This window comes from Cnephaeus nilssonii, assembly GCF_951640355.1.
Source record: "Cnephaeus nilssonii genome assembly, chromosome: 4".
In the NCBI taxonomy this organism is placed as follows: Eukaryota; Metazoa; Chordata; class Mammalia; order Chiroptera; family Vespertilionidae; genus Cnephaeus; species Cnephaeus nilssonii.
Genome location: NC_137075.1, coordinates 109,112,691 through 109,125,885, shown reverse-complemented (window position 1 = coordinate 109,125,885; position 13,195 = coordinate 109,112,691). Strand labels below are relative to the sequence as shown.

The window sequence follows — 13,195 nt, the reverse complement described above, 5'->3', positions numbered from 1 at the left end:
GGCACATGTCTAGGATGCGGGAAACATCCCCAGTGTGGGGCATGCAGGAGGTAGCCAATCAATAATTCTTACTCATCATTGATGTTTCTATCTCTCTCTTCCTCTCCTCTTTGAAATCAATAAAAATATTTTAATAAATAAAAAATAAATACATACATAAAAATGTTGCAGATATTATTCACAGTGGAGTCATATATGGGAGGCAACTAATCAATATTTCTTTCTCACATCAATGTTTCTCTCTTTCCTTCTCTCTCTCTCCTTTACTTTCCCTCTTAAAATGAATGAATATATTCTTGGGTTAGAATAAAGAAAATAATATCTATATCTATACCTTTATGTACATCTATAAATACATCTTCATCTGCATCTTTTATCTCTATATCTACATCTACATCTATAACTATAAATCAATTAATGTATTCATAGGTGAGGAAAAAGAAAAGAAGATCTATCTATGTCTATGACCATATCTATATCTATATCTAAACCATCTATAATAATAAAAGCATAATATGCTCATTAGTCCAGATGTCCTTCCGCAAGAAACCTCGGAGGCGGTGGGGGCCGAGCCACTTGCACCATTTAAATGCATCAGGCCTCTAGTATATCTATATCTATATCTATATCTATATCTATATCTATATCTATATCTATATCTATATCTCTATATCTATATATCTATCTGTATCTATCAAAATCCATGGAAACAGATTCTCATTGAATTTATGCCCAAAGGAGGCTCTGATGGTGCCCACAACCTACTTCCTGACCACCTGATGCAGCACAGCCCCTGGTGTGGAAGAAGAGGCCCCTGGGCACAGTGACCAGGACCCCAAGGAGGGCCTGGTTCTCTGAGGGCACAGTCAGCACCTCCTTCCAGGAGAAGCCCCAGAGACCAGGACCTCCCTCACCTCTTGCCCTTTGTATGTGCAGACACCTCCCCTATGCAAATGCCCACCCGGCCACCAGACACACACACAGTTGGCGTCCACTTAAATGCAGGGCCTCCTCACCCTGGAGAATACTTTCTGGGGGACGAGGACCTCACCTGCAAGACATGACTCCCATGTGGCTCTTCCTCTTCCTGCTGTCAGCTCCCAGATGTGAGTGACTCAGGGGCTTAGACATGAGGAGATGGGGACCCTGCATCTGAGCCCAGGACTCACTGTGTTCTCTCTGTCCCAGGTGTCCTGTCCCAGGTGCAGATGCAGGAGTCGGGCCCAGGACTGGTGAAGCCCTCGCAGACCCTATCCCTCACCTGCACTGTCTCTGGTTACTCCATCACCAGTGGTTACTACTGGGACTGGATCCGCCAGCCCCCAGGGAAGGGGCTGGAGTGGATAGGGTACATACGTTATGATGGAAACACTTACTACAGCCCCTCCCTCAAGAGCCGAACCTCCATCTCCAGAGACACGTCCAAGAACCAGTTCTCCCTGCAGCTGAGCTCCGTGACCACCGAGGACACAGCCCTGTATTACTGTGCGAGACACAGTGAGGGGAAGTCAGTGTGAGCCCAGACACAAACCTCCCTGAGGATACAGCAGGGCTGGGCTGCAGGGAGTGACACCAGGGGGCGCTCAGGACCAGCACATTGCCCTGAGCAGGAGCAGGTGGAGAGTTGAGCAAAGATATCATTTCCTGCTCAGTCTTAAATTAGTTTTTACTCACAGAAAGCCCTTCCCTACGTCTAGTTTTAGGGATTGTATTTGTGAACAAAAAGGGGGCTCTGTTCTATGGATGAAAGGGACCATATGCTAACCTGACAAGCTCAGGGGAGGCCTGCATGGCAGTTGTACAACCTCAGAGACCTAACATAACCACAAAACATGGTCTGAAAATTAAATATTTAACTACAAACTGGTTATGGTGGGTAGTCATGTCCTAGGGCAGTATTTTCTTTTTTTAAAATTTTTTAAATATATTTTATTGATTTTTTACCATCGATGAGAGAGAGACATCGATCAGCTGCCTCCTGCACAACCCCTACTGGGGACGTGCCCGCAACCAATGTACATGCCCTTGACCGGAATCGAACCTGGGACCTTTCAGTCCGCAGGCCGACGCTCTATCCACTGAGCCAAACCGATCTCGGCTAGGCCAGTATTTTCCCTGACAAAGATCAACTTAGATCTTTGCTGAGTCTATTTGTCTTTTTGCATCTAAGATAACATATCTGTGAGATGTCTGGGTACCTGGTAACTTCCTTTTTCTTCCAGGACCCCTCAGAGCACAACAAATTGCACCAGGACATTCCATCATTGTAATTGTTATCAAGTTAATTGTCAACTGTTAATTATTTTAAACTATCCTGTATCCACCTCTGTAAATGACGCACCTGTCCATCATTTCACTTTTTACCCTATCTCAGAGGTTTCCCTGCTTTGCTTTCTCCCACCTCCTTAATCTATCACCAATGAATGTCATGTAACCCATCTACATCCCTACCTTTGATTGCAATGTATAAACACAGATGTAACCTGCTATTCTCCGGAGCATTATCTCAATTCATTGAGGTTCTGCTTCCCAGCATATGTCCACATTTTGACTCAAATAAAGTCACAAAATTTTTAACAGGTCTAAATGATTTTTACGTTAACAGTTTTTTTCTTTTACACGACTGCATACTGTTCCATGGTGTAGATGTACCAAGGTTATCCAGTCCTCTGCTAATAGCACTTAGGCTGTTTCCAAACCTTAGTTATTGTAACTTGCACTGCTATGAACATAGGGGTGCACGCATTCTTTCTGATGAGTGTTTTGGGTTTCTGAGGATGTATTCCAAAAAGTGGGATCACTGGTTTAAATAGGAGTTCCAATTTTAATTTTTAGATGGAACTCCATATTGTTTACTATAATGGCTGCCGCAGTCTGCATTGCTAATGGACCAAATAAACAGATGAACAAAAGTAGACCCAGAGTCATAGAAGCATGAACAGACCATGGAACCTCAGAGGGAGGGTGGATGGGAAGAGATCAACCAATGGGCTTGTCTGTATATATGCCTCACCCGGGGACACAGACAAAAGGGTGGTGAGGGCCTGGGGAGGGAATGGGAGTGAGAGAGAAGAGGATAATTCGGAGAAACGGGGAACCTATGCAATACTTTCAACAATAAAGATTGGGGGGGGAGAGAGAGAGAGAAAGAGAGAGCACCTCCTGTTCACTGTCCTGGCACCCAGTCCCCGCCTTGCTCTCTCCCACCTCCATGTCACTCCTCACCTTCCCTCCTTAACTTCAAATGCACAAACGCAGCTGCAAACGGTTATTCTCTGGAGCATTGGAGGTCTTGCTCCCCAACCGTTGTCGACAGTTTGGCTCCAATAAAATCTTATAAAACACTAGAGGCCCAGTGCATGAAATTCATGCATGGGGGGAGGGGAGGTGTCCCTCAGCCCAGCCTGCACCCTCTCCAATCTGGTACCCCTTGAGGGATGTCCGACTGCCCAGTTAGACCCGATCCTGGTGGGATTGGGCCTAAACGGGCAGTCGAACATCCCTCTCACAATCCAGGATTGCTGGCTCCCAATCACTTACCGGCCTGCCTGCCTGATTCCTCCTAACTGCTTCTGCCTGCCAGCCTGATCACTCCCTAACCACTCCCCTGCCAGCCTGATCAACACCTAACTGCTCCCCTGCCTGCCCAATTACTCCTAACTGCCCTCCCCTGCCAGGCTGGAAACCCCTAACTTCCCTCCCCTGCTGGCCTGGTTGCCCCTAACTATCCTCCCTTGCAGGCCTGGTCGGCCCCAACTACCCTCCCCTGCTGGCCCAGTCACCCCTAACTGCCCTCCCTTGCCAGCCTGGTTGCCCCTAACTGCCCTCCCCTGCCAGCCTGGTAGCCCCCAACTGTCCTCTTCTGCAGGCCTGGTTTCCCCTAACTGTTATGCCCTGCAGGCCTGGTCACCCCCAACAGCCCTCCTCTGCTGGCACGGTCACCCTTACTGCCCTCTCCTTCTGGCCTGGTGGCCCCCAACTGCCCTCCCCTGCAGGTCTGGTCACCCCCAACTGCCCTCCCCTACAGGCCTGGTCACCCCCAACTGCCCTCCCCTGCAGGTCTGGTCACCCCCAACTGCCCTCCCCTGCAGGTCTGGTCACCCCCAACTGCCCTCCCCTACAGGCCTGGTCACCCTCAACTGCCCTCCCCTGCAGGCCTGGTCACCACCAACTGCCCTCCCCTGCTGGCCTGATTTCCCACAACTGCCCTCTCTTGCTGGCCATCTTGTGGTGGCCATCTTTGACCACATGGGGCGGCCATCTTTGACCACATGAGGGCAGCCATCTTGTGTGTTGGAGTGATGGTCAATTTGCATATTACTCTTTTATTAGTTAGGATTCTCTTCGTGTTTGGACATTTCTTACATCAACATGTTGTCTTTTCTTCATTTACCACATACGTTCACACACGTTCCTTTCCGTGTGGAGAGGGAGGTGCAAACAATTATAAAAACCTGCTGCCTCCACATGATGGTGGTGGTGACTCAAAAGAGTTTGCACCCTTTGGTGTGGGGATGATGCTCCAACCACTGAGCCCACCAGCCAGGCTCCATGTGTAAATGATGGAAACTCTCCCACTGTGAGAGGCTGGAAACAGGGCTTTTGTACACGAACAGCAGGGAAGTCCAGGGAATTGTGTGCTTTCGGGAGGCAGCTGTGTGCTTGTGAGAGTGACAGCAGGTTAGAGACGGAGGCTGCGGCCACAGTGTCCAGCCCAGCCTCTCCTGCCTCCTCACATGCATATGTTAGAGTTTTGTGGACGATCTGATTGTGGAAAATAACAAGGAGAATCTTTCAGTCTCAAAATAAAAGCATCATTCAATGCAAATTCTTATTCCCAAACCCCAGAAAGGCAACACGGCCCACAGCGGGTGAAGGAGAGCGAGAGGAAGCCCCATCCACGCGCCTCTGGGGCAGCACCCTGGGTCCTCATCAAAACCCCGAGGAAGGAGGACTCTCAGTCCTGGAAGCTGCCCCCAAAGGAATGGGGTCAGGGTGACGGGCCTCAGGAAAGGAGGGAGAGGGGGTGGGTCAGGCCGGGACCCCCTGTGGCCAGCATCCTTGAGTCCTTTCCCATCTGGGGTCACCCCTAGGATGACAAGGTTAGGCATGCAGCCCAGGGTCATAGCTGCACCTTAGATGCAGCCTCCATGCAAATGGGGCTCTCCTTCTGCTCATAAAAGGGGGCCCTTGCCCGGCATGTTGGGGAGACACCCAGAACCCAAGCTCCTGAGACAGGACCCCAGCGGCTCCACCATGGACTTGGTGCCAAGCTGCTTTTTCCTCCTGATCATTTCTCAAGGTCATTGTCAGGAGTGGGGAGCGCTGAGCCCTGTGCCTGTGCCTGTTTGTGCTTCCATGTGATTCTAAGTCCCCCTGTGTCTCTGTGTTTGCAGGTGTCCAGTGTGAGGTACAGCTGGTGGAGTCTGGGGGAGGCGTGGTGCAGCCTGGGGGGTCTCTGAGACTCTCCTGTGTACCCTCTGGATTCATGAACTGGGTCCGCCAGGCTCCAGGGAAGGGGCTGGAATGGGTCGCATACATTAGTTGGAATGTTGGTAGCACATACTACGCCGCCTCTGTGAAGGGCCGCTTCACCATCTCCAGAGACAACGCCAAGAACACGCTGTACCTGCAAATGAGCAGCCTGAGAACTGAGGACACGGCCGTGTATTACTGTGCAAGAGACACCTTGAGGGGAAGTCAGTGTGAGCCCAGACAGTAACCTCCCTGAGGAGGCAGCAGGGCTGGGCTGCAGGTGGCGCTCAGGACACCAGGGGGCGATCAGGACCAGCAAACCCACAGTCCCAGCTCAGAGGCTGTCCCTGGAGGGGTTGTGAGGGCTTCCTATTGGGGTCAATGCTTCCTTCCTTCCTAGTGTCCCTGGGGCAGGTCCTGCTTCCTTCTCTGTGTCTCTAATTAGATTCTCTGCAGGACAAAAGCAGGAAGTGGCTGTGTTTCTGATCTGGTTGACTTCGCCTCTGTGTCCTTCCTGTCACCAGGTCCCTGATGGTCTCTCTCTGGGTTGACAAGGAAAACATTGTTGGGGTTCCTGTCCCCTCACTGAGAGTGACGTCCCCCACCCTCCACGCAGTGCTGAGCGGGGAACACAGAGTCCAGGCCCCAAACCTCACCTGAGGGTGTCAGCCCCTCGCTCTGCTCCAGGAGGAGCCCTTTGGGGGCAGTTAGCGCTTGCCTCTCACTGACATGGCTGCACATGGAGGTGTAGGTTGGACCCTGCAGGTGCTGCCTCTCTGTGAGCCTGGCAGCGCCCACCTCTCCGTGTGCCCCAGATGGAGGCAGGAAGCCCTGCTGGGCTCTGTTCCCCGTGGGTCTCAGAACCTGGTCCCAGGGGACGTGTCCCAACACCTGTCCCGCTTCCCCTGGAGAACCACCTGCATCCTGAGAACCTGCTGAAGGGAGACCTGGTCCCACCCACCTCTGCTGTGCCTCCAGCTCCGCAGACCCCACCCCATCCTCACCCTCTGTCCTCTGCCGCCCACACTCTCACCCCACGGGGCCTGCACAGGACGTCCCGTGGGGATGCGTCTGCCCTCTCCTTCCCGCCCTGGTTGTTTTGCCTTAAATGCACCCCCAGGTCCCCCCTCATGCCCATCTCCTGTGCCAGGCCCTCCCTGAGACGCCAGGGCCAGGACCACTCCGCCGCCCTGCTGAGCCCACAATTAGTGCCCACGTGTGATGTCTGGTCATCGGGATCCCTCCGGTGTCAGGTGGAGACACAGCTGAGCACTGAGCTCAGAGCACCTCCAACAGCTCACTCCTGTGCTGAGGGATCCTCCAGGGGCCCGTGAGCTGCAGAGCATCGTGGTGGACAAGCCCGTGGCCACTGGGGTCAGAGGGCAGTCAGGGAAGGGCAGGACCTGGTCACCTATGATGTTGCCAACGACCTGCTGACCAGAGCCCAGGTTCACATGGAGCTCTGTGAATCCTAAAAGTGCAGGGACAGCCCAGGCAGCATGGCTCATGGGTTGAGCATCGACCTATGACCCAGGAGGTCACTATTCGATTCCCAGTCAGGGCACATGTCCAGGAAACATCCCCAATGTGGGCCATGCAGGAGGAAGCCAATCAAAAATTCTTTCTCATCATTGATGTTTCTATCTCTCTCTTCCTCTCCCTTCCTCTCTGAAATCGATAAAAATATTCTAATAAATAAAAAAATCAATCTATATAAATAAAAATGTAAATGTTTGTTAGTTCAAAATCTTAAATTTCTGAAAGTTCTTCACCGATTGCTTTGAAATTTTGACACAACGTTGCATTCGAATACGCGCATGTTTTTATATACCTTATACCTACTATCATATAGATGTCACACCTGTGACAGGTTAAAACATGCTTTTTTGAAAAACAGCGCCATCTGTTGGACGTAAAAGCAACACACGCTATACTAAATATTTTATGATTCCATTTCAATGTTTCCAATTTACGATCCATTTACGATTTCCAAATTTCCAATTTTACGATTCCATTTCAATGTTGATAATGATTGAAGATCTGTGCTTAGAAATCGTGAACAAAGTTCTCAATCAATTGGAAATGCCATCACCGAATCGATCTGCTGCTGCTTCGTTCAATGTAGAATTGCGTAGTGAACAAAATTACAACATGTGTGATCTTTTGTCGTATGTGCAATCAAATATTCCTAAGCTAACGCTTGAGCAAAAAGGCATTTACGATCAAATAATGCAAGCTGTCAATAATGGGGTTGGAGAAATCTTCTTCTTAGATGCGCCAAGAGGAACTGGTAAAACGTTCCTAATTAGATTGATTCTGGCAGCAATTCGATCCCAAAATGACATAGCCTCAGCTCTTGCATCGTCCGGAATAGCTGCGACATTGCTACCAGGTGGAAGAACTGCTCATTCCGCTTTGAAATTGCCATTGAACATGCAATTCATTGAAACTCCCACATGCAAATAACATTTCCAAAGCATCCGGCATGGCAAAAATATTGCAGAAATGCAAACTTATTGTTTGGGATGAATGCACAATGGCGCACAAAAATTGCTCAAGGCTCTTGATCGATCATTGCAAGATTTGCGTGGAAACATCAGACCATTTGGGAACACATTAATATTGCTTGCAGGAGATTTCAGGCAAACATTACCTCTAATTCCTCGATCGACACCAGCAGACGAAATAAATGCTTGCCTGAAATACTCTACTTTGTGGCAACACGTAAAGACGTTAAAATTAACTACAAATATGCGTGTCCAGCTGCAAAACGATCGATCAGCTGAGATATTCTCACATCAATTGCTGGAAATTGGGAACGAAAAGGTGCTGGTTGATCTGACCTCAGGACGAATTTCATTGCCTCATAACTTCTGCAATTTAGTGACGTCAAAAGAAGAATTGGTTGAAAAAGTATTTCCCAATATTCAAACCAATTATAAGAATCACGATTGGCTGAGTGAATGAGCTATTCTTGCGGCCAAGAACAAAGATGTCTACGAACTTAACATTATTCAGTCTAACATTCAAAGCGAGGCAGTCACATACAAGTCCGTCGACACTGTTGTGGAAGCAGATGAAGCGGTTAATTATCCAACAGAATTTTTGAATTCACTCGATCTGCCAGGGATGCCACCGCACGTACTGCAATTGAAAATTGGCATGCCAATTATCATGTTGCGAAATATCAACCAGCCAAAGCTTTGCATTGGCATGCGGCTTGCAGTAAAAATATTAATGAGCAACATCATAGAAGCAACAATCTTGACAGGACCTTTCAAAGGTGAAGATGTCCTCATTCCTCGCATTCCTATGATTCCAACGGATATGCCATTTCAATTTAAGAGATTGCAATTCCCAATTCGATTGGCGTTTGCAATCACCATCAACAAAGCTCAGGGCCAATCTTTAGAATTGTGCGGTTTAGATCTAGACATGGATTGCTTCTCACATGGACAATTATATGTTGCGTGTTCTAGAGTCGGCAAACCAGACAATCTCTATATCTGCACAGACAATGGAACAACAAAAAATATTGTATATCCACAAGCATTGTGAAATTAAACATATTAGAAACATGCGCTTTCTCTTTTCTTTCTTCTCCATTTAACCAGACTGAGCCACAGCAACGCGTGGCCGGTACAGCTAGTACATACATAAAAGTGTTGCAGATTTGATTCGCAGTAGAGTCATATATGGGAGGCAACTGATCAGTATTTCTCTCTCACATCAATGTTTCTCTCTTTCCTTCTCTCTCCTTTACTTTCCCTCTTAAAATGAATGAATATATCCCCGGGTGAGGATAAAGAAAACAATATCTATATCTATACCTTTATGTACATCTGCAAATACATCTTCATCTGCATCTTTATCTCTATATCTATCTCTACATCTACATCTATATCTATAAATCAATGAACATATTCATAGGTGAGGATAAAGAAAAGATCTATCTATGTCTATCTCCATATCTATTCTATATCTATATCTAAACCACCTATAATAATAAAAGCATAATATGCTAATTAGACCAGATGTCCTTCCGCAAGAAACCGCTGAGCAGTGGGGGCCGAGCCCCTTGCACGATTTTCGTGCATCGTGCCTCTAGTATATCTATATCTGTATCTATATCTGTATCTGTATCTGTATCTATATCTGTATCTGTATCTATATCTATATCTGTATCTATATCTGTATCTGTATCTATATCTATATCTGTATCTATATCTGTATCTGTATCTATATCTATATCTGTATCTATCAAAATTCATGGAAACAGATTATCATTGAATTTATGCCCAAAGGAGTCTCTGATTGTGCCCACATCCCACTTCCTGACCACCTCAAGCAGCACAGCCCCTGGTGTGGAAGGAGAGGCCCCTGGGCACGGTGACCAGGACCCCAAGCAGGGCCTGGTTCTCTGAGGGCACAGTCAGCACCTCCTTCCAGGAGAAGCCCCAGAGACCGGGACCTCCCTCACCTCTTGTCCTTTGTATGTGCAGACACCTCCCATATGCAAATGCCCACACGGCCACCAGACACACACACAGTTGGCGTCCACTTAAATGTAGGGCCTCCTCACCCTGGAGAATACTTTCTGGGGGACAAGGACATCCTCACCTGCAAGACATGACTCCCATGTGGCTCTTCCTCTTCCTTCTGTCAGCTCCCACATGTGAGTGACTCGGGGCTTAGACGTGAGGAGATGGGGACCCTGCATCTGAGCCCAGGACTCACTATGTTCTCTCTGTCCCAGGTGTCCTGTCCCAGGTGCAGCTGCAGGAGTCGGGCCCAGGACTGGTGAAGCCCTCGCAGACCCGCTCCCTCACCTGCACTGTCTCTGGATTCTCCATCACAACCAGTGGTTACGGCTGGAACTGGATCCGCCAGTCCCCGGGGAAGGGGCTGGAGTGGATGGGGTACATATGTTATGAGGGGAGCACTTACTACAGCCCCTCCCTCAAGAGCCGAACCTCCATCTCCAGAGACACGTCCAGGAACCAGTTCTCCCTAAAGCTGAGCTCTGTGACCACTGAGGACACGGCCGTGTGTTACTGTGCCAGACACAGTGAGGGGAAGTCAGTGTGAGCCCAGACACTAACCGCCCTGAGGAGACAGCAGGGCTGGGCTGCAGAGAGCGTCCATGACCAGCAGGCAGCGCTCAGGACCAGCACAGGGTCCTGACCAGGAGCAGGTGGAGAGTTGAGCAAAGATACCATTTCCTGCTCCGTCTTAAATTAGTCTTTACTCACAGAAAGCCCTTCCCTATGTCTAGTTTTAGGGATTGTATTTGTGAACAAAAAGGGGCCTTTGTTCTATGGAAAAAAGGGACCATATGCTAACCTGACAAGCTCAGGGGAGGCCTGAATGACGGTTGTACAAACTCAGAGACCTGACATAACCACAAAAGATGGTTTGAAAATTAAATATTTAACTACAAACAGGTTATGGTAGGTAGTCATGTCCTAGGCCAGTGTTTTCCCTACAAAGATCAACGTAGATCTTTCCTGAGCCCATTTGCCTTTTTGCCTCTAAGGTAACATTCCTGTGAGATGTCTGGGTACCTTGTACCTTCCTTTCTTCCCCGGACCCTGGGGGAGCCCCTTTCACGTCCCGCGTGGTTCAGGGTTCCCGTTCAGGGTCCGGGTTCTGGAGAAGGCCGCAAACAAAATGAAAAGAGACTAGAGAAGAGTTAATTTGGGAAAATGGGGGGCCAGGCGGGAGTCCACCTCTAGGGGGAGGACTCCCACTGCTCTGGCCTTGCTATCCCTTTTATGGAAACACCCATATCCTGTTGGCAGGAAATTCCAATAATAGACAATCAGCATGAATTTACACATGACTAACAGGTGAATGTTGCTTTACCTGCCAATGTCTCAACTAAATAATGAGTGAATGGCTCCGACCATTCAGAGCGGTTAAGGTTGACCAGCCTTCCGATTCCCTTTTGGCATTTAACTACTAGTGACAATGTTTGGTTTCCGGCAGGACCCCTCAGGGCACAACAAATGGCACCAGGATGTTCCCTCGTTGTTATTGTTATCAAGTTAATCATCAACTGCTAATTATCTTAAACTGTCCTGTATCCATCTCTGTAAAAGATTCACCTGTCCATCATTTCACTTTTCACCCTATCCCAGAGGTCTCCCTGCTTTGCTTTCTCCCACCTCCTTAATCTATCACCAGTGAATTTCATGTAACCCATCTACATCCCTTCCTTTGATTGCAATGTTTAAATAGAGATGTAACCTGCCATTCTCCAGAGCATTATCACAATTCATTGAGGTTCTGCTTCCTGGCATATGTCCACAGTTTGACTCAAATAAACTCACAAAATTCTCTACAGGTCTAAATGTATTTTACATTAACAGTTCTTTCTTTTTCAAGGCTGCATAGTGTTCCATGGTGTAGCTGTACCACGGTTATCCAATCATCTGCTAATGGGCACTTAGGCTGTTTCCAAATCTTAGTTATTATAAATTGCATTGCTATGAGCATAGGGGTGCATGCATTCTTTCTGATGAGTGTTCTGAGTTTCTTAGGATGTATTCCTAGAAGTGGGATCACTGGGTGAAATTTGAGTTCCATTTTTAATGTTTATATGGAACTCCTTATTTTTACCATAATGGCTGCCCTAGTCTGCATTGCTAACGGACCAACTAAACTGATGAACAAAAGTAGACCCAGAGACAGAGAAGCATGAACAGACCATGGAACCTCAGAGGGAAGGCAGGGAGGGTGGGTGGGAAGAGATCAGCCCATGGACTTGTCTTCGTATATGCCTCACCCGGGGACACAGACAATGGGGTGGTGAGGGCCTGGGAGGGAATGGGAACAAGAGGGAAGAGGATAATGGGGAGAAAAGGGGGACCTATGTAATACTGCAACAATAAAGATTGGGAGAGAGAGAGAGAGAGAGAGAGAGAGAGAGAGAGAGAGAGAACCTCCTGTTCACTATCCTGTCACCCAGTCCCTGCCTCGCTCTCTCCCACCTCCATGTCACTCCTCACCTTCCGTCCTTAACTTCAAATGCACAAACGCAGCTGCAAACAGAGCATTGGAGGTCTTGCTCCCCCACAGTTGTTGACAGTTTGGCTGGAATAAAATCCTATAAACATGCTCTACATGTTTGGACATTTCTTACATCAACGTGTTGTCTTTTCTTCATTTACAACCTACACTGAGTGGCCAGATTATGATGATCTCTGAACACATAATAATCTGGCCACTCAGTGTGTATCCTATATAATAAAAGGCTAATATACAAATTGTCCCCTTGACCAGGAGTTCGACCAGCAGACAGGCCGGCCAACCACCTATGTCCCCTCCCTCTGGCCAAGCTAGCTGGACCCCACCCATGCACGAATTCATGCACCGGGCCTCATATATATATATACTAGAGGCCTGTTGCATGATATTCGTGCAAAAATAGGCCTTCCTTCTTCTGGCTTTGCTTCCGGCTGCCTGGGAGCCAGCAATCCCCACTCTCGGGCTCCCTGGGAGCCACCAAGTCCTCACTCCCCACCGGAGCACCACTTCTGTAGCTCCCTACACCCCCATTCCACCCCTCATAGCAGGCATCACTCCCTGAGGACCCTCAGCCCCTGCATATGCTAATTATCCTGCCATCTTTGTTGGGTTAATTTGCATACTCACTCCTGATTGGCTGTGGGTGTAGCGGAGGTACAGTCAATTTACATGTTTGTCTATTATTAGGTAA

General features: G+C 48.3%; 1 protein-coding gene across 1 annotated transcript in view; it reads left to right on the top strand.

Annotated features, from left to right (window-relative positions):
* Positions 1 to 1,060: 1,060 nt before the first annotated feature.
* The window catches only part of LOC307098334 (putative V-set and immunoglobulin domain-containing-like protein IGHV4OR15-8), a gene marked incomplete at its 5' end in the record, with an annotated part of 44,652 nt that continues 32,517 nt past the window's right edge, over positions 1,061 to 13,195 (top strand). Inside the window, 3 exons of the mRNA XM_079769018.1 lie at positions 1,061 to 1,106; positions 1,189 to 1,497; positions 10,232 to 10,543. Of these exons, the coding sequence (XP_079625144.1) occupies positions 1,061 to 1,106; positions 1,189 to 1,497; positions 10,232 to 10,543 (667 nt within the window). The remainder of the gene's footprint in view (positions 1,107 to 1,188; positions 1,498 to 10,231; positions 10,544 to 13,195) is intronic.